This window comes from Peromyscus californicus, unplaced genomic scaffold (assembly GCF_007827085.1).
Source record: "Peromyscus californicus insignis strain IS unplaced genomic scaffold, ASM782708v3 Scaffold_9__1_contigs__length_137607984, whole genome shotgun sequence".
Taxonomy (NCBI): domain Eukaryota; kingdom Metazoa; phylum Chordata; class Mammalia; order Rodentia; family Cricetidae; genus Peromyscus; species Peromyscus californicus.
In genome coordinates this window covers 37,145,799-37,168,871 of record NW_026294617.1, presented here as the reverse complement: position 1 = coordinate 37,168,871, position 23,073 = coordinate 37,145,799, and the positions used below count along the sequence as shown (strand labels likewise).

Genomic DNA, 23,073 nt, shown 5'->3' with positions numbered 1-23,073 from the left:
ATCCATTCTGTTGACTTGGGTGCCCAGCCTAGACTCATAACTGGGGGCCACCAAATATACACAGTGATTGCTCTACACTGACTTCTTATTGCAATAGTAATTCATACTTTCAATGTGACTTAAAAAATACTTAAGATACAAAGTGTTTTCAAATCAACCAACACAGTTCATATATAATATCCTAAAGTATTGTTATTTTAGTTATTAACCATGGTAATCTCAGTATTGAATCTGAGAAGGTCATTTAATCCTTCCCAGAGACACAAATATAAAATGAAGAGATTTAGATCAATATAGAAAGACCAAGGGAAAATACAAGTGTGTGAAAGTAGCACTTCAAAATGTATACTTTGAAAACTAGGAAATGGAACAATCTACAAATAAATGTTCTTTGATTACTTTTTGGAAATAAAACCTCTATGAACAGTATTTATAACATCCATCAGCACTTGGAATACAGGTACTCATTAATTTATAACCCTATAATACAAACTATTACTATCATCCTCATTTTGAATGAAAATGACTTACACCATTAGAGGGACCAGGAATCTAACCAAGGCAGTCTGGCACCAGAGTCCTAACTCTTCAACTACTGACCTACAAGGTCCATCTACACTTCTACTTTCATTGTCAACTAACTATGAGCTGAGATGTTAAGTAATTTGCTCAAGGTCATCTTACCATATGAACAAGAATTTCACTCAGCTTGTAACTCAATTACCAAAGCTCTTGACTACCATTATGCATACATAATCTATCCATCCATGCCACTTCTTACTATGTGATTCTCTGATGCTCACCTGGCTAACCATCAAGTAACCAATTCTCTCTGACAAATACAAAAAATGGAATCAAGGCAAATTGGGATCAACTAAAATGATGTCATTCAACTGTAATTAACAAAATAACAAGAAGTGGAACATCCAAGTTTAATGCTGCTACATTCACAACAGCATGATGTTTGTTATGAATGGAAGGGAGGGAGGGAGAGAGAGAAGGGGAGGGGGGAGAGAGAGAGAATAGGAGGGGGAGGAAGGGAGGGAGGGAGAGAAAGAGAGAAAGTATGGTGGTATACTCTATAGAAAGCAGAGGCAGATGGATCTCTAGGCCAGCCTAGTCTACACAGTTGTTTTCAGGATAACCAGGGTTATGATAGCAAGAACCATCTCAAAAAAGGAAATTAAATACACTAGTTACTAAAGAAACCAGTAAGTTTCTACATAAAACACAAGCATGTAGGTATGGGCACAGTCTCAGGAACAAATACACCATTTATAAGGTACTTAAATGCTCATGAAATTTACACTGGATGTTAAGCAAACAAAAGAAAATAAGACACGCCCAATTTTTGATTAACTGTATGTAGTTTGACATGTTTATAAACACATTATAAGATCACATCATTCATGGCTTTTTTAAAGCATTAAGTGATGTTTTTAGACATAAAAAGTGATATTATACTCACTGCTAAAATGTCTGCTTCTACAGGCAGCAGGTTCAGGAATGCAAAGAGCTGCACAGTCAAGATGGTGTAGACTTGTGTGGCGGACAGCATGAGCATCCCTATAGAGAGCAGCATCTCGTAAATCACCTAGGAGATAAGGAAAGAATAACTGTAAAAACTGGTGCTTTCACCTCTGGAGGCATCACCATCCCTGACCTCAAGCTCTACTATAGAGCTATAGTAATAAAAACAGCTTTGTACTGGCATAAAAACTGACATACAGACCAATGGAATCAAATTGAAGACCCTGACATTAATCCACGCACATATGAACACCTGATTTTTGACAAAGAAGCCAAAACTATACAATGGAAAAAAGAAAGTATCTTCAACAAATGGTGCTTGCATAACTGGATGTCAATATGTAAAATATTACAAATAGATCCATATCTGTCACCATGCACAAAACTCAAGTCCAAGTGGATCAAAGACTTCAACATAAATCCGTTATACTGAACTTGATAGAAGAGAAAGTAGGAAGTACTCTTGAACACATTGGCACAGGAGATCACTTCCTAAATATAACACCAGTAGCACAGACACTGAGAACAACAATTAATAAATGGGACCTCTTGAAACTGAGAAGCTTTTGTAGAGCAAAAGACACAGTCAATAAGACAAAAGACAGCTTACAGAATGGGAAAAGACCTTCACCAACCCCACATCTGGGCTGATATCCAGAATATATAAAGAGCTAAAGAAATTAGACATCAAAATACCCAACAGTCCAATTAAAAACTGGGTTAAAGAGCTAAACAGAGAATTCTCAAAAGAAGAATCACAAATGGCTGAAAGTAAATGCTCAACATCATTAGTCATCAGAGAAATGCAAATCAAAACGACTCTGAGATACCACCTTACACCTGTCAGAATGGCTATCGTCAAAAACACTAATGACAGTCTATGTTGGAGAGGATGCGGAGCAAAGGGAACACTCCTCCACTGTTGGTGGGAATACAAACTTGTACAACCACTGTGGAAATCAGTATGGTGGTTTCTCAGAAAATTGAGAATTGATCTACCTCAAGACCCGCCATACCACTCTTGGGCATATACCCAAGGAATGCTCAATCATACCACAAAGATACATGCTCAACTATGTTCATAGCAGCACTATTTGAAATAGCCAGAACCTGGAAACAACCTAGATGCCCGTCAACTGAAGAATGGATTAAGAAAATGTGGTACATATATACAATGGAGTACTACTCAGCAGAGAAAAACAATGACAGTATGAAATTTGCAGGCAAATGGATGAAATTAGAAAATATCATCCTGAGTGAGGTAACTCAGACTCAGAAGGACAAACATGGTATGTACTCACTCACAAGTGGATACTAGATATAAAGCAAAGACCAATCAGACTGCAACCCACAGATCCAGGGAGGCTACCTAGCAGGGGGAACCCTAGGATGACTGGCTTACAATAAGTTTTGGGTTTACTCAATCACTAGGCAAGCCTCAGTGAAACATTTCACTATAAGAATTTCTACTGTATCAAGCTGATAATAGAAAAAATAAAAAACGAAAGTATTTCAAAATCATAAGAAAACCACAGGAGTGGAGGAGGGGATTAGTTAAATGGTAGCATACTACCAATGATTCTATGTTCTGCATTTTAAGCACAAAACAAATGTTTCCCCACAGTGCTTGGTTATAGCACAACTTGTTCACCAACCCAGTTATTGGAGAAAAAAGATTTCAATCAAAATATGGTAAAAAGAAAACAGACTTTGCGTTAAAATTTAAAGTTCTTCTACATTTCTAGAAATCGCATATTTTGTTCAATATAATAATTCATATATATTTGTTAAATATAAATTCATGTGATTTGAGATAGGCTTCACTGTATGTCCCTGGCTGGGCTAGAATTCCCTATGCAGACCAGGTGACCAGGCTGGCTTTGAACTCACAGGGACCACCTACATCTAAAGATACATGCCACTATGACCACATATGTACTTTTCTGTTCTCTTTTCCTTCCATATTTTCTTTCTTTCTTTTTGAGACAAAGTCTCACAATAACAACAGCTGACTTCCAACTTAATACGTAGTTCAGGCTGGCCTTGAATACATAGTGATCCACATACCTCTGCCTCCCAAGTGCTGGGATTAAAGTGTGTTGTATTGACATTAAAAAGGAGAAAAAACTGGTTCACCCTCTTTGATCTAGAAATTTAAAAATTCCAGATTTTGTAGCATTTCACATTTGTGATTTCTGGATTAGAAACATTCAACTGGCATAATATTCAGAAATACTTTAAAAGTATTGAAACACTTCCCATACCAAGGACTTTTGGTAAGGGGCATTCAATTTTTTGCCCTGATCTCCTAATAACCTATAATTTTATTTTCCTTATCTATATTCAAAAATGATCCCATCTCTCCCTTGCACTCTTGGAACCAGGCCACAATGAATCATGGCTTATCTCCAGATCCCCTTGTATCTTTCCCTTCATAAACTATCTCCTTTGCTGTAAAAAAATAAAAATAAAAGACAATTGGTGTCTGCTTCTCCTAAATCATTCAGTTCTCTAAATGACTCTCCAATCTACCTTATAGCAAATCAAAACCCAGGATAGGGCTGAATATTCAACAGTGGATAATATTTTTATTGGCAAGTCTCAATCAATTGTATAGTATACTTAAGAAAAAAATGAGAACAAGATTAACAAAGACAATAGCCTTTATAATGAACTGTTTCATTAAATAACACCAAGTTACAGAGAACCAACGTTGATGATACTGAGTGAGTGTTCTTGGTGGAGAATGACACAGATTCAAAGTCTGAATCTGATTCACACACTGAAAGCAAAATACCTGTGTGTAGTTTTTGAAATACCATTTTTACAAAGCCACTGATATCAGGCATGAAAATGAGTTAAAGTTGACTGGTAGTTGACAGAGGCTATGACAAGAAGGTTTAGTGAAGACAAGAGAGACAGGTGGGAACAGAGAGTGACTTATTCACCTTCACCTTATTTTGATGACCTTTATGTTATTATCAGGTGACAATAAACACTGTGGGTTTTTTAAAAAGAATTTGGAAGAAAACTACAAATCTGATGCAAATGTTAATTGTGTGTGTGTGTGTGTGTGTGTGTGTGTGTGTGTGTGTGTGTGTGTGTGTGTTTACATGCAGTTTCTATGAGGAAGGTTCATTGTGCTGACTAGTTTTATCAACTTGACACAAGCTAAAGTCATCTGAGCGGAGGGAACCTCAACTGAGACAATGCCCCCCTAAGAGCATAAGATCAGGCTATGGGCAATCCTGTAAGGCATTTTTTTTAAATTAGTGATTGATGGAGGAGGGCTCAGCCCATTGTGAGTGGTGTCATCCTTGGGCTGGTGGTCCTGGGTTCTGTAAGAAAGCAGGCTGCACAAGCCATGTGGAGCAAGCCAGTAAGCAGCACCCCTCTGTGGCTTCTGCATCAGCTCATACCTCCAGGTTCCTTCCCTGTTTGAGTTCCTGTCCTGACTTCCTCCAATGATGAATAGTGATGTGGAAGTGTAAGCCAAATAAACCCTTTCTTCCCTAATATGTTTTTGGTCATGGTGTTTCATTCCAACATTACTAACACTAAGACTTTCATGATTAATACATTCAAGAGAGCACAAATTTTTCTTACATTTTAGTTTAACTTTGCTTCACCAAGAAGCCTTCTAAAGGGAAAAGCCTTAAATTCTTTGTTGGCTCCTCCTGGCACTTTACTTACTGTGTGAAGAGAAAAGCAAACTGTCAGTCATGTTACTAAGCAACATTCAGGTACATGTGATTCTTCACTGGAGAAAAGCATTTACGTGGAAATGACTCTAAGTTTGCTATAAAACCTTTTCCAAGCAAGGTACAATGAATGGCACAAACCTGTAGTCCCAGTACTTAGGAAGAAGATCACTTGAGCTAGGAATTGGAGACCAGTCTGAACAACAATATAGCGACACCCTCACCCTTAACACCCACCCTTAACCCCACAGTCCCTACCCTAGTACTGTAGGAAGAAAGAAAAAAAATGATATTAAAAAAAACAAAAGTGTCTACTTGCATGTGCTATATGTTTTTTAAAACTGAACACGATCTTCAAGGGAACCTGGAGGCTACTCAGTGGCTGTTACAAGAAGCTGTTCCTTCCAAATACCAAGATCTTCCACAACCTGATCTCATGGTTCTAATTCAGTATAGTCTATGCTAAGTATGAAAGATTCACCTGGATAATGGAAGACTTCTGCATAATCATTTATTTTACATTGGTATCCTGTGCTTCCAGTTTGTATACTCCTACAGAGTGAATATAAGGCCCCCCACACAATGTCTGTGTGGGAGCATACATTTGAAACTCCGAAAGTGAGGGAGGCAGAGACAAGCAGAAGATCCCAGGGCTCATCGTCCAGCCTGTCTAGCCAATCGATGAGCACCATGTTCACTGTGATACCCTACCTCAAAAAAGTAAATAAATAAATAAGGCAGAGAACGATAGAGGAAGTCAAAGCTATCAACCGCCAGACTCCACACATAAACTCACAAATACACTCATACAGAGAACACATGCATGCATACTAAGAAAAATCTAACAAATCAAATTCAAGAACACATTAAGACAATATATGCCATAAAGTTCAGTTCAACATATGCAAATTAGTAAATATAATTCAGCACATAAGCAGACATAAAAACAAAAACCACATGATCATCTTAATCACTACAGACAAGGCTTTCAAAAAAGTCCAGCATTACTTCATGACAAAAGCCCCGAAGAAATGAGGAACAGAAAGAAAACAGCTCAACATAGTAAGTTATGTATGACATACCCATAGCCTGTGATGTTCTAAATAGGGGAAAACAGCATCTCCTCTGAAATCTAGAATGAAAAAGGTGCCCACTCCCTCCGTTTACTCATTACACAACTGGAGGTCTTGGCTAGATCAATACAACAAGATAAAGGAAAGGGATACAGACAGGAAATGAAAAGGTAAAACTATGCCTACCTGTAGACAACATGATCCTATACCCAAAAACCTTCAAAACTCTACCAGAAAACGCTTAAACCTAATGAACATTTTCAGTAAAGTAACAGGATACAAAAAATAATCAGGGGGTTGGGGATTTAGCTCAGTGGTAGAGCGCTTGCCTAGCAAGTGCAAGGCCCTGGGTTCAGTCCTCAACTCTGAAAAAATAATAATAATAATCAGTAGTTTTTCCATATACCAATAGCAAACTTGGCAAGAATGAAATAAAATGGAAATTCCATTCACAATAGGGGGTAAAAAAAAAAAAGGTTAAAAGGCCAAAATCACTAAAACAATCCTTAAATCATATTACAACGCCATCATAATATAGCCAGTATGGTACTTGCACAAAATTGACATGCAAGCATTAGAACAGAATAGAGGACGCAAAAATAAGCCCACACAGCTGCAGATGTCAAAAATACACAGAGAAATGACCACCTCTTCAATGAATGGTGCTGGGAAAACTGTATTTCCACATGTAGAAAAACAAAATCAGATCTGTTCTCGTGTTCTCTCGCTCTCTCTCTCTGAAAACCCAATTCAAAATTGATCTAACACTAATGTAGACCTGAAATTTTTCAACTGCTAGAGGAAATATATATAGGTGTATACCTCAAGATGTAAACATAAGGCAAGGACTTCTGAAAAGGATTCCAATAGCAAAGAAAATAATCACTAGACTCAAGAAACAACCTACAGAATGGGGGGAAATATCTCTGCCAATTATACACCAGACAAAGGATTACTATAGAAGATAAAAAGGGGCTGGGGATTTAGCTCAGTGGTAGAGCGCTTGCCTAGCAAGCACAAGGCCCTGGGTTCGGTTCTCAGCTCTGAAAAAAAATTTTAAAAAAAGAAGATAAAAAACTGAAAAATGAAACACCAATAAAATCAAATGATTCAGCCAATACATGAACCAATGAACTAAATGGACAGTTCTCAAAAGAAGAAATACAATGGCCAATAAGTGCCTGTAAGTGTGTGGTCAACACTCTTAGTCACTGAAGGCATGTTAATTAAAACTTAAGGATCCTTTCTCATCAAACCCAGAATGATAACATCAAGGGAACAAATAACAAATGCTGGCAAGGAGGTGCGAAATAAAGAGCCCCTCCTTCCTGCAGACAGGAATGTTAATCTGTGCAACCAATCTGCCCAATCAGAATGGATTTTCCTCAAACCACTGAAAATAGAGCCACTGAGATGGATGAGCATGAATGCACCTGCTGGCAAGGCTGACAACCTGTGTTCACTCATCAAGACACACATGGTAGAAGGAGAGAACCAACTCCTTTGACTCCATGTGTGTAATAACATATTTACAAGCACCCATGCATGAGCACACCTGAACATACACACAAATACAGTAACCAAAAAAATGAAAACTGAATAACCATATGACCAGTTAAACCATTCCTGGGTATACAGCTGAATGGTTCTAAGGAACATTTCCAAATGCTTTGTGCATTCAAGTCTGTCTGCACTGTTCACAGCCAGGAAATGGAAACAGACTAGACTTCCATCAACAGAAGGATAAAGAAAATACAGCACATGTACAAAATGGAACGTTATAGGGCGATAAAGAAAAATGAAATACTGACATATTCAAGGAAAGTGATACAATTGGAAACCACTGAATACATTAAGTCAGTCTTAGAAAAGCAAATAACATGTTTTCTCTCTTATGCAGAAACTTAAAATTACATGTGTGTGCACACATTTGAACATGTATGCACAAGTGCATGCACGCACACATGTAAATCACAAAACTTGAAAGGGGAGGATGAGATCATTGGGAAATGGAGGATAATGAAATACATGTGATGGGAAGCAGGAAGGGGGACTAATTGAGTGGAGGGAATCAGCCAGAGGGGGCAGGGGGAGGGAGATAACTAGGGAGAAAAATGAATGGGAACAATGTACAGTGACACAAATGCATGATGACACCATGACAAAGCCTGCTGTTTTTATTCTAATCTAAAAAATTAACTTAAAAAGAATACTTTTCAGGGCCACAGAGATGACTCGGCAGATAAAGGCACTTGCTGCCAGGCCTGGTAATCTGAGTTCCATCCACAGGACTCACAATGATGGAAGGAGAGAGAACTGACTCTTGTAAGTTAGCCACTGACCAACACATACATCCTAGAGCATGCACACACCAACACATACATACACACACACAACCAATAAAAATAAAGTGTAAGTTTGGGTTTTAAATATGCTTTTTCTTCCTCTCTGTCTTCTTCCCAACAATCTTCCTAAACAGTTCCATATCACTGAGTGCGCCTCCATCACAAGGTATACTAATTCAGTGGAGGAAGTTACCACATTCTTTTCTTTTTTAAGATTTATTTTTATTTCATGTATGTGGGTGTTTTGCCTGCATGTATGTCTGAGCACCATGTGTGTGCCTGTGGAGGCCAGAAGGGGGCACTGGAACCCCTGAACCAGGAGTTACAGATGGTTGTGAGTCATCGCGTAGGTGCTGGGGATAGAACCCCTCTGGAAGAGCATGCAGTGTTCTCAACCACTGAGCCATCTCTCAAAGCCTCCTGCACCATTTGTAATAAAATGAGAGAATAAGCCGGGCGGTGGTGGCGCACGCCTTTAATCCCAGCACTCGGGAGGCAGAGGCAGGCGGATCTCTGTGAGTTCGAGGCCAGCCTGGGCTACCAAGTGAGTTCCAGGAGAGGCGCAAAGCTACACAGAGAAACCCTGTCTCGAAAAACCAAAAAAAAAAAAAAAAAAAATGAGAGAATAAAATACTTAAAAATAATGAGAAACACTAAATACAACACAGTTTCATCAAACCAACAATAAAAAGACAGTTTGGAGGCAACAAGGACAGTATAGCTATGATGGTTAGCTTTGACAAAACCTAAAATCACCTGAGAGAAATCTCAGTGAAGAATGTCCATATGGACTGGCTTGTAGGTGACAGGGAGGTCTTCCCAGAAGTCCATCGGTCTCATCTTTGGTGTGATATATGTAAAACTTACAATTTCAAAGAATTCAGTTACTATATTTTTACTGTCATGCGTGATATCACCACCATATATCTCTAGAACCTTCTTATCCTGACAAAATAAAACCCACAGCCCTTAGCAACACTTATTCCACTTCCTGTCAGAATATGACAACATGGGGTAGCATATAAGTGGAATCATTCAGCATGTCTTCTGTGACTGGCTCAGTTCACTAGCATGTCTTAAACACTGATTTGTGCTATAGAAGTGTAAAATCTGCTTCCTTTTCAGGCTGAAAAGTGTCACATGGCTTGTACATACTACATCTTGTTTACCTACTCACCCATTGACAAATATTAAATTGCTTTCATTTTGCCGGGCAGTGGTGCGCACACCTTTAATCCCCGCACTCAGGAGGCAGAGCCAGGCAGATTTCTGTGAGTTCGAGGCCAGCCTGGTCTACAAAGCGAGTTCCAGGAAAGGCGCAAAGCTACACAGAGAAACCCTGTCTAGAAAAACAAAAACAAAAACAAACAAAAAAAATTGCTTTCATTTCTTAACTTGTTAGAAACACTCACTTGTGTTCCTTCTTTGAGTTTGGTTATGATAGAGTGCCTCAGCTGTGAAAACAGAATTCCTATGAGATTACAGCTGGCTTTGTTCAACAGTTACTGGAACGCCCAGACAGGAATGTTTGCTAAGGCAGCATGTCTCCCATGATAGTCTGTCCTGCCTGAAGGAAACAATTCCAGAAAGGAAAGACCACAGAGATACACATAGCCCCCAAAGCTGCATCAAGTTCCTCATTCCAAAGCCCCACACCTATAAAGGGTCCTCCTTTGCAGACCCCTCCATTCTCATGGGAGAGAGGTTGCCCTTTGCTGTGCATGCTAATAAAATGCAGCGATGTGTCGAGGTCAGTCTCTGTTCCCTTTCTGCCTCCAATCTCTGTACTCTGTGCTCCAAATCTAATATGGCACACACCAAAAGTGGAACTGCAAGACCACAAGTTAACGCCAGCTTTCCGAGTATGAAACCATTTCCCACAGATGCTGAAGCATGTGTATCCCACCAGGAATGCACAGGGGTTCCTTTGTCTTCATAGTTAGCAACACCTGCTATTTAGAGTAACACAGTTACTCTAAAGGGCACAAGGTTGCGGTTCTGATTTGCATTTCTCTATGAATTAGTAATGTTGAGCACCTCTTCTTGTACTGTATGACCAATTGCACATCTTCTCTGGAGAAATATCCACTCATCTCTGTTTTAACCAACTGTTGTGTTGTTGTTGAGCTATAGGGATATTGACACACTTTAATTATCAAGCCTTGCCTAGTATAAGACTGAAAATATACTTTGTCCCATTTGGTACATTACCTTTTCAGTATGTAAAAAGTAGAAAAGTCCTTCAAACACTTTTAATTTTCATGAAGTTCAACTCATTTTTTATTTTATTATCTTTGCTTTTGATGTCATATATCTAAGAAATCCAATGATGTAACCTTTTCCCTGATTTCTTTATATATTATTTCTGTTTAGCTCTTGAATACATTTTCTGTTAATCTCTGTTAATTACATTAAACAGTAATGTAAGTTATGAGTCCAACACAGATTTGGAAAACACTTTCTGATCAGGACTGAAAAGTGACATATCATGCGATTATTCATAAACTTCGTACAAGTCAGAGGACAATGAATAGGTCAAAGTAGACAAGAAGAAAAGGCGGGGATAGAAACGCTAACAAAAACATACTTCATAGTTCCCTCAATGCCACTATTGTCAGCTCTATCACAGGTTGGCAACCCCAGCAATGAACCACACAGAAAACAAGAAATGAACAATTGACAATGAAACTTTTTTCAGGGATTTTGAAATCTTGAGCACTAGGGAAACATAGTAGGAAATTCTGGGTTTCATGGTTATCAAAATATGCACAGTGTACTTCAAAGTATGTCTCCAAAACCGAATGTTTTATTTTTATGATTTTTCCAATCAAATGTGAATCCTATCACTGTAGCTAACACTGAAAGAAAACTTAATTTTATGCTACATTTTGTGTTAACAATCTGACAGGAATGTTATTCCCCCTAATCCTCTACGCAACCTTTAAACTAGAACAGTAAATTGTACTGTCACTCTAGCTTCCCTGTTTTAGGGGACAGAACTTCTATATGTAAGTACTAGGAACTAACTGACTGGAAAATGAACAAACCGGCTTACTTATCGTCCCTCCTTCCATCCCTCATTCTTTAACTTGTGTACAGTTCTTAGGAAAACGATAATGCAGCCGATGATCTTCAGGGAGTTTTGGGTGTGAAATCTTTCATATTGTGTTAATGGTGGCAGACTGTCACACACCAGATCCAGGTACATCATCATTGTTACAACCAATTTCTTTACAATTTATTTTAGTTATGGATATGTGAGGAGAGGTCTACTTGAGTGCAGGAGCCAAAATAGGCCAAAGACATCAGATCCCCATGGAGCTAGAGTTACAGGAGTTATGAGCCACAGGATGTAGGTGCTGGGAACCAAACTCTTAAGAGTGCTCTGAGGCCTGTGCCCAGTACCCTGCTGCTTTACAGTGTCTCCCCAGCCGTGTTCTTGACCTTTTCCAGATGCCACACCCGTCTGTGGCAAGTGTTTGCAGTCAGTTTAACATCTACCATGACTTACTCCTTCAATCTCCTACTTTTTTTTTTTTTTTTTTTTTTTTTTTTTTTTTGGTTTTTCGAGACAGGGTTTCTCTGAGTAGCTTTGCGCCTTTCCTGGGACTCACTTGGTAGCCCAGGCTGGCCTCGAACTCGCAGAGATCCGCCTGGCTCTGCCTCCCGTCAATCTCCTACTTTTTAAATGCTCACTACTTCCTATCTTAATTTTTAATTCTTTTTTATTGTTTAGTGTCCTTATTTGCTGAAAGAATATGTACTTCAAGGACATTGATATTGAAACCTCTACATGTGACTACATACTAACCTCTCTTTGAAGTTTTGCTTTGTTTTGTTTTGTTTTTGGTTTTTCAAGACAGGGTTTCTCTGTGTAGCTTTGCACCTTTCCTGGAACTCGATTTGGAGACCAGGCTGGCCTTGAACTCACAGAGATCCGCCTGGCTCTGCCTCCCGAGTGCGGGGATTAAAGGTGTGTGCCACCACCGCCCGGCCAAAGTTTTTAAGACTTTAACATTAAAACTGTCTTAGGCTCAGTAGGAGAGCAGCCATGTATCATGGGCCTCAAAGAGGCACTGAATCACCAGCACTACCAAAAAACAAATAAAAACCCTGTTTCCATTAAAGCCAGGTGTAGTGGTTTCAACAGTAGTCCCAGCTACTCAGTGGAATTCAAGACCAACATAGGCTACAAAGATTTTTAAGTGAAAAATGTCTCACACAGACATTAAAAATATACATAAATGTACATACACTGAATACTCTGGAGGCTGGAGCGATGGCTCAACAGTTAAAGAGTTAGTTGCTGATCTTGCAAAGAACCCAGGTTTGGATCCAAGCGTCCATGTCAGGTGGGCTCACAAACCTCTTATGGCTTCCCTCTCCTGGCCTTCCTGGCCTCTGAAGGTACCTGTATACATGAGGTATACATCTTTATACTGTGTCACAAACATGCACATATAAAATAAACAATTCTTTAAATATATGAAACAATAAAATAATCTGAGAGCTGCGGCGGCAGAGGCAGGCAGAGCGGCGGCCGAGACGCTGTTGTAATAAAAACCAGAAACTAAGCTATTACCCGCTGAGGAGTTAGTGAAAACAAGGAGATTTAGAGCTTGGAACAGGGACACCTTTAATCCCAGTACCCGGGGAAGGAGCCATCTCTGTGGGAAGCAACCAGAACAGATCCAAACACTCTGTCTGAGGCCAACCCAGGACCCAGCTGCCAATCCTACAAAACCCAACAACTTGGAGGTGTTGGTGAGATTACCCTACTAAACAACCTGCTCAGCTGAGATCCATTCGGGAGAGGATTCAGAATATTACAGTCTGCAGTCTGAGGAAACAAGATCAGTTGAGGAGTGGACGAATGAGCAAAACGTGACCTGAGAACACAAAATAAGGTGCTGCCCAGCCACCGAACCAGATCACCAGAATCATAAGCCTGCACTACATGACCGGGAACAGGAGAGCCCTCATCTCTGGACCAGCAGATCAGTCCCAGGGACCAGACAGCAGCTACCTTTCCCTGCTCCCCCACCAAAAAAAAACCAAACCAAAACAAAATAAAACAAAAAAAAACCCCAACCCTATGAACCTAAAAACCACTGAAACCATAAGCACATCCTGCACCAACTGGAAACAACTGCTCCCTGAGACAGAACCCACTAACACTCTTTGGACTAAGCTGCTCCTAAAGAAACGGAGCCTAACGGCACCGATTTAACCAAGAACTCCTAGTGGACCAAGACTCACAATTAGAACAAGAGAGGCACCTTCAGACATAGACACTGCCTACACTGAGCAGAGGAAGAGATGAGTAGGCGCCAGTGCAAAAATACAGGCAACAATATAAAGACCTATATGACAACATCAGAACCAACCGATTCTACACCTGCAAGACCTAAACATACCAAGGCAGAAGAAGCAGAAGAATTCAATCCTAAAAGTGAGTTTAAGAAGATAATAGAGACCCTTAAAGAGGAAATGAAAAACTCCATTAAAGAGGAAATAAAAAATTTCCTTAAAGAAATGGAAGAAAAAACAAACAAAAAATTGGAAGAAATCAAAGAAAGCCAAGAAAAAGTAATTAAACAGATGAAGGAAACAATTCAAGATTTGAAAATTGAAATTGAGACAATAAAGAAAACACAAACTGAGGGAATGCTGGAAATAGAAATCCTGACTAAATGAACAGGACTACAGAAGCAAACATAACCAACCGAATGCAAGAGATGGAACAGAGAATCTCTGACACTGAAGACACAATAAAGAAAATAGATGTGTCAGTCAAAGAAAACACTAAAGACAAAAAAGTCGTAACACAAAATGTCCAAGAAATTTGGGACACCATGAAAAGACCAAACCTAAGAATAATAGGGATAGAAGAAGAAGAATACCAACTCGAAAAACCAAAAAAAAAAAAAAAAAAAAAAGCCGGGCGGTGGTGGCGCACGCCTTTAATCCCAGCACTCGGGAGGCAGAGCCAGGCGGATCTCTGTGAGTTCGAGGCCAGCCTGGTCTCCAAAGCGAGTTCCAGGAAAGGCGCAAAGCTACACAGAGAAACCCTGTCTCGAAAAACCAAAAAAAAAAAAAAAAAAAGAATACCAACTCAAAGGCACAGAAAATATATTCAACAAAATCATAGAAGAAAACTTTCCTAACCTAAATAAAGAAGTACCTATGAAGATACAAAAAGCTTACAGAACACCGAATAGGCTGGATCCAAAAAAAAAAGTCCCCTCGCCACATAATCAAAACACTAAACATACAGAACAAAGAAAAAATATTAAGAGCCGCAAAGGAAAAAGACTAAGTAACATATAAAGGCAGACCCATCAGAATAACACCAGACTTCTCAATAGAGACTATGAAAGCTAGAAGGTCCTGGACAAATGTTATGCAGACACTAAGAGACCACGGATGCCAATCCAGACTATTATACCCAGCAAAACTCTCAATCACCATAGATGGAGTAAACAAAATATTCCATGATAAAACCAGATTTAAACAATACCTATCCACAAATCCAGCCCTACAGTAAGCACTAGAAGGAAAAATCCAACCTAAAGAAGCTAAACATACTCATGAAAACTCAGGCAATAGATAATCCCACACCAACAAATACTAAAGAAGGAAAACGAACACTACCACAAAAAAAAAAAAAAAAAAAAAAAAAAACAGGAATCAACAATCACTGGCCATTAATATCCATCAATATCAATGGTCTCAACTCACCTATAAAAAGACACAGACTAACAGAATGGATAAAAAAACAGGATCCATGCTTCTGCTGTATACAAGAAACACACCTTAACTTCAAAGACAGACACTACCTCAGAGTAAAGGCCTGTGAAAAGGCTTTCCAATCAAATGGACCTAAGAAGCAAGCTGGTATAGCTATCCTAATATCTAATAAAATAGACTTCAAACTAAAATCAATCAAAAGAGATCAGGATGGACATTACATATTTATCACAGGAAAAATCCACCAAGATGAAGTCTCAATTTTGAACATTTATGCCCCAAATACAAAGGCACCCACATTCATAAAAGAAACATTACTAAAGCTTAAAACACACATCAAACCCCACATATTAGTAGTGGGAGATTTCAGCACACCACTCTCACCAAAAGACAGATCTACCAGACTGAAACTCAACAAAGAAATAAAGGACCTAACTGACATTATGACTCAAACCGAATTAATAGATATCTACAGAACACTCCATCCTAACACAAAAGAATATACCTTCTTCTCAGTACCCCATGGAACCTTCTCTAAAATTGACCACATGCTTGGTCACAAAGCAAATCTCAACAGATACAAAAACATTGGAATAACCTCCTGTATCTTATTGGACCACCATGCCTTAAAGTTAGAATTCAACAACAAAAATTATAGAAAGCCTACAATCTCATGGAAACTGAATAATGCTCACCTGAAACACCAATGGGTCAAGGAAGAAATAAAAAAAGAAATTAAAGATTTCCTAGAATTCAATGAAAATGAAAGTACAACATGCCCAAATTTATGGGACACTATGACAGCAGTGCTAAGAGGAAAATTCATGGCTCTAAATGCACACATAAAGAAGATGGAGAAATTGCATACCAATGAATTAACAGCACAACTGAAAGCTCTAGAACAAAAAGAAACAAACTCACCCAGGAGAAATAGACACCAGGAAATAATCAAATTAAGGGCTGAAATCAATGAAATAGAAACCAAGAGAACAATACAAAAAAAAAAAAAATCAATGAAACAAAGAGTTGGTTCTTTGAAAAAAATCAAGATAGACAAACCACTAGCCAAATTAACCAAAAGGCAAAGAGAGAGCATCCAAATTAACAAAATCAGAAATGAAAAGGGAGAAATAACAACAATGAGGAAATACAGAAAATCATCAGGTCATACTTCAAAAACCTCTACTCCACAAAACTGGAAAATCTAAAAGAAATGGATAATTTTCTGGATAGGTACCACATACCAAAGTTAAATCAAGACCAGATAAACTATTTAAATAGACCAATAACCCCTAAAGAAATAGAAACAGTCATCAAAAGTCTGCCAACCAAAAGAAGCCCAGGACCAGGTTTCAGTGAAGAATTCTACCTTATTTTCAAAGAAGAACTAATTCCAATACTCTTCAAATTGTTCCACACAATAGAAACAGAAGGAACATTACCAAACTCTTTTTATGAGGCTACAATTACCCAGATACCCAAACCACACAAAGATGCAACAAAGAAAGAGAATTACAGACCAATCTCTCTCATGAACATTGATGCAAAAATACTCAACAAAATATTGGAAAAAAGAATCCAAGAACACATCAAAAAAATTATCCACCATGACCAAGTAGGTTTCATTTCAAGGAATGCAAGGATGGTTCAACATATAAAAATCTGTCAATGTAATACACCATATAAACAAAACGAAAGAAAAAAAAACACATGATCATCTCATTAGATGCTGAAAAAGCCTTTGACAAAATCCAACACCCCTTCATGATAAAGGTCTTAGAGAGATCAGGAAAACAAGGAACATTCCTAAACATAATAAAGGCAATTTACAGCAAGCCAACAGCCACCAAATTAAATGGAGAGAAACTCAAAGCGAGTCCACTAAAATCAGGAACAAGACAAGGCTGTCCACTCTCCCCATATTTATTTAATATAGTACTTGAAGTTCTAACTAGAGCAATAAAACAACAAAAGGAGATCAAAGGGATTCAAATTAGAATGGAAGAAGTCAAACATTCACAATTTGCAGATGATGATAGTATACATAAGTGACCCGAAAAATTCTACCAGGGAACTCCTGCAGCTGATAAACTCCTTCAGTAAAGTGGCAGGAAACAAGATCAACTCAAAAAAATCAGTAGCCCTCCTATACACAAATGATAAAAGGGCTGAGAAAGAAATCAGAGATACACCACCCTTTACAATAGCCACAAATAAGATAAAATACCTTGGGATAACACTAACTAAACAAGTGAAGGACTTTTTTGATAAGAACTTTAAATCTCTAAAGAAAGAAATTGAAGAAGGTATCAGAAAATGGAAAGATCTCCCATGCTCATGGATAAGTAGGATTAACATAGTAAAAATGGCAATCTTACCAAAAGCAATCTACAGATTCAATGCAATCCCCATCAAAATCCCAACACAATTCTTCATAGACTTCGAAAGAAAAATACTCAACTTCATATGGAAAAACAAAAGACCCAGGATAGCTAAAAAAAAATCCTGTATAATAAAGCAATGTCTGGAGGAATCACTATCCCTGACATCAAGCTCTACTATAGAGCTATAGTAATAAAAACAGCTTGGTATTGGCATAAAAACTGACATACAGACCAATGGAATCCAATTGAAGACCCTGACATTAATCCACGCACATATGAACACCTGATTTTTGACAAAGAAGCCAAAACTATACAATGGAAAAAAGAAAGTATCTTCAGCAAATGGTACTGGCATAACTGGATGTCAATATGCAAAATATTAAATATATCCATATCTGTCACCATGCACAAAACTCAAGTCCAAGTGGATCAAAGACCAACATAAATCCAGTTACACTAAACTTAATAGAAGAGAAAGTAGGAAGTACTCTTGAACGCATTGGCACAGGTGATCACTTCCTAAATATAACACCAGCAGCACAGACAATGAGCACAACAATTAATAAACGGGACCTCTTGAAACTGAGAAACTTTTGTCACAGTCAATAAGACAAAAAGACAGTCTACAGAATGGGAAAAGACCTTCACCAACCCCACATCTGACAGAGGACTGGTCTCCAATGTATATAAAGAACTCAAGAAACTAGACATCAAAATACTGAACAATCCAATTTAAAAAATGGGCTAAAGAGCTAAACAGAATTCTCAAAAGAAGAATCACAAATAAATGGCTGAAAGACATTTAAAGAAATGCTCAACATCATTAGTCATCAGAGAAATGCAAATCAAAACGACTCTGAGATACCACCTTACACCTGTCAAAAACACTAATGACAGTCTATGTTTGAGAGGATGTGGAGCAAAGGGAACACTCCTCCACTGTTGGTGGGAATACAAACTTGTACAACCACTGTGGAAATCAGTATGGCAGTTTCTCAGAAAACTGGGAATTGATCTACCTCAAGACCCAGCCATACCACTCTCGGGCATATACCCAAGGAATGCTCAATCATACCACAAAGATACATGCTCAACTATGTTCATAGCAGCACTATTTGTAATAGCCAGAACCTGGAAACAACCTAGATGCCCGTCAACTGAAGAATGGATTAAGAAAATGTGGTACATATACACAATGGAGTACTACTCAGCAGAGAAAAACAATGACAGCATGAAATTTGCAGGCAAATGTATAGAAATAGAAAAAATCTGTGGGCCTCTCTAGCACTTTGCTTCTTCCTATTCTCATGTGGTCTTCATTTACCATGGTCTCCTATTCTTTGTTCTCCCTCTCTGTTCTTGATCCAGCTGGGATCTCCCGCTCCCCCAAGCTCTCTTTCCCTCAACCCTCGCCCTTCATTACCCTCACTCATGTCCAAGCTGTTCATGTAGATCTCATCCATTTCTCCATCATTGGGTGATCCCCGTGTCTTTCTTGGGGTCCTGTTTTCCAGGTAGCCTCGATGTGATGTGAGTACAGTCCAGTCATCCTTGTTCCACATCTAGTATCCTCCTGAGTACATACCATGTTTGCCTTTCTGAGTCTGGGTTATCTCACTCAGGATGATTTTTTTTTTCTAGATCCATCCATTTGCCTGCAAACCTCACGATGTCATTGTTTTTCTCTGCTGAGCAGTATTCCATTGTGTATATGTACCACATTTTATTTATCCATTCTTCAGTTGAAGGGCATCTAGGTTGTTTCCAGGTGCTGGCTATTACAAAAATGCTGATATGAACATAGCTGAGCAAGTGCTCTTGCGGTATGATTGAGCATTCCTTGCATATATGCTCAAGAGTGGTATAGCTGGATCTTGGGGGAGATTGATTCCCAATTTTCTAAGAAAGCGCCATATTGATTTCCAAAGTGGTTGTACAAGCTTGCATTCCTACCAGCAGTGGAGGAGAGTTCCCCTAGCTCCACATCCTCTCCAGCATAAGGTGTAGACTGCTGGCAACGGTCGAGAGACAGCCCCAACTGACCTACTCTGGTGATGGGATGGCCAAACACCCTAATTGTTGTGCTAGAAACTCCATCCAATGATTGAGGGAACTGGATGCAGAGATCCATGGCTAGGCCCCGAGTGGAGCTCCAGGAGTCCAATTAGCGAGAAGGAGGAGGGTTTATATGAGCAAGAATTGTTGAGGCCAAGGTTGGATAACACACAGGGACAAATAGCCAAATGAATGGAAACACATGAACTATGAACCAATGGCTGAGGGGCCCCCAACTGGATCAGGCCCTCTGAATGGGTGAGATAGTCAATTGGCTTGATCTGTTTGGGAGGCATCCAGGCAGTTGGACCGGGTCCTGTGCTCATTGCAGGAGTTGGCTGTTTGAAACCTGGGGCTTATACAGGGTTGCTTGGCTCAGCCTGGGAGGAGGGGACTGGACCTGCCTGGACTGAGTCTACCAGGTTGATCTCAGTCCTCGGGGGAGGCTTTGCCCTGGAGGAGAAGGGAACGGTGAGGAGGCTGGGGGGAAGGGGAGGGGGGAGGGGGGAGAACAAGGGAATCCGTGGCTGATATGTAGAACTGAATTGTATTGTAAAATAAAATAAAATTTAAAAAAAATAGAAAAAATCATCTTGAGTGAGGTAACCCAAACCCAGGACATACATGGTATGTACTCACTCATAAGTGGATTCTAGATATAAAGCAAAGAACAATCAGACTGCAACCCATAGAACCAGGGAGGCTATATACCAAGGGGGACCCTAGGATGACTGTGGCTTACAATAAGTTTTGGTTTTACTCAATAACTGGGCAAGCCTCAATGAAACATTTCACAATTAGGATAAGAATTTATACTGTATCAAGCTGATAATAGAAAAAATAAAAAAGTGGAAAAAATAAAATACAATAATCTGTAAATACATGTTAACTTTGGGTGGTGGGTCTTTATGTCATTTTTGATTTATTCTTCATACTTATTTACATGCTTCAGAGAAAAAAATTTCTAAAGTCTATTAATTTATGATAGTTTCCACCTTTAATCCCAGCACAAAGGCACCCTGGCCTACACAGGGAGTTCCAGGATAGCCAGGGCTATACCATAGATCTTGTTTCAAAAAAATCAAAATAATGATGATGATGCTTCCGGTATGTGGCTGCTGGTAGGTTGCCCAGATTCCATGAATGCCCTGTACCCATGTACATGTAGGCAACACTAATTGTACTCAGTGGATTTTACAGAAAGACCTGAAGGTGAGAAAAGACCTGTTGGGGGAGTTCTATGGGGAACAGGAGGGAGGCTTGGGGTGAACATGATCAAGACTGTACACATGCATGAAATTATCAATGAATAAATAAAAGTATTTTTAACATTTTTAAAAATAAAGGGACAGATCTTGGGGAGGAAATTAAGTGTTTTTTCCCAATATAATCACTCAATTACACACAAAACATTCCTTTTAAAGATTACTTATTTTTATGTGTATATGTGAATGCTTGAATATATGTATGTACAGATACACACGCTGTTGTTGCCCACCAAGGTCAGAAGTGGGTACAAGATTTCCTGGAACTGGAGTTACAGGCTATGAGAGGGTTGAATGAGAGAGATGCCCCCCCCCCCCACAATCTTAGGCATTTTAATTCAGTTGGTGGCACTGTTGGGGAGGTTCATGCGGTGCAGCCTTGCTAGTGACTGGATGCAGGGTTTGAGATTAAATGCCTTGTGCTACTTGTTCTCTCTGCCTTGTGTCTGCAGTTGAAGATAGGAGCTCTCAGCTTCCTGTTCCTGCTGCCTGCCACTGGCAGCCATGCATTCCTGCCATGCTCGAGTCTTACCCCCTGGAATCATTGGTCTAAATAAACCCTTCGTACTTGCTTCTCATCATGGTCTTTCATCACAGCAAGAGAAAAGTAACTTATATCCTGGCAGCTGTAAACTCTTACACAGATGAATTGTGGGTACTAGGAACTAAACTTAAGTCCTCTGCAAATGTACAATTGGTGAGCCACCACCCCAGCTCTACTTCCAAAATATTCTATCCCATACAGTAGTTCTAACAATGAGTATGACTGCCATAACGTTCAAAAGCTGCAGGCATGTGTGTCAGTAGACAATACATCTCAATCCACAGCTTAGTTAACTGTGATGCTGTGATTGCTAACATCCAATTCCAACTGGAAAATGGCTCAGCACTTGTGCTGTAAACCAAACCAAAAAACAAAACAAAAACAAACAAACAAAACCTCAATTTTTTAAGTATACTGGAACTATTCCAGGTACCAATACCAAGTTTGTACCAGCAGGGAGTTATATCAAGAGACAGGAACCATATAATATGCTAATGTATGGTAGGATAGTAAGTGTAAAGGATACATATTACAGAGGCAGCAGAGTGGGAATCCTATGGGGCTTGAGAACACTGCTGGGGTTGGGGATTTAGCTCAGTGGTAGAGTGCTTGCCTAGCAAGCCCAAGGCTCTGGGTTCAATCCTCAGCTCCAGAAAAAAAAAAGAAAGAAAGAAAGAAAAAAAGATAGAGAAAACTGCTGAGACTAATGGACATGTTTGTCAGCTTCATTATTGTAGTTGTTTCATAGCTATATAAATGTCAGTGATTATCAGAGTTTATACTCAATATCTGCAAGTGTTTTCAATCAACTAGTCAAAATCTGTTTTTAATATTTTATAAAAAAGACAGCTAGAAATGGTCCTCAATCCTAGCACTCAGAAGGCAGAAGTAAGAGGATCTCTGAGCTCAAGGCCATCCTGATCTAAATAGCAAGTTCAGGCCACCCAGAGCTACCCACGAGACCCTGTCTCAAAAATAAATAAAAGATAAATAAACTGTTATAGGAGATTAAGACTCAGGCTCTCAAAAGAGTAAACATAGAAGAGGGATCCTTTTTTCCACAGCTGGGATCCAGTCCTCAACTGAGTATGGAAGAAAATTAGTCAGCAGATAATTTCACTAGGCTGTCCAGACAGAACTGATCCAATACTGTCAAGAAAGCAGGACACAACCAGAATTTCTGGTACAGGCAAGGAAATTCTGGTGTATAGATATCACCAGGGAATTCCTGCACACATCTTGGAATGTGCAGTATTTGCGAGAACTGGTTAAAGAATCCTCTTACTAGGCCTACAAAGACCTAAGGGCCCTTGTAGAGAGCTAAGGGTCCCTCTGCCCAGGGCCTGCATGAGAGCTGTAACACTAGAGGATGTCACCTGCGACTCTACTCTCCTGCCTGCTGCTTTCACTCACAGCTGTCACAACT

At 39.3% G+C, this 23,073-nt stretch overlaps 1 protein-coding gene across 2 annotated transcripts in view; it reads right to left on the bottom strand.

Moving 5' to 3' along the window:
• Rnf13 (ring finger protein 13) overlaps nt 1-23,073 on the bottom strand; it is a 93,402-nt gene that overhangs the window by 55,399 nt on the left and 14,930 nt on the right. Inside the window, exons 2-3 of one of the 2 annotated variants that reach the window (XM_052730267.1) lie at nt 12,904-13,060; nt 1,469-1,594 (exon numbers count right to left, since the gene is read on the bottom strand). In XM_052730267.1, coding sequence (XP_052586227.1) covers nt 1,469-1,582 — 114 coding nt within the window. In that variant the 5' untranslated portion in view covers nt 1,583-1,594; nt 12,904-13,060. The remainder of the gene's footprint in view (nt 1-1,468; nt 1,595-12,903; nt 13,061-23,073) is intronic. The other variant, XM_052730266.1, reaches the window with a different exon arrangement.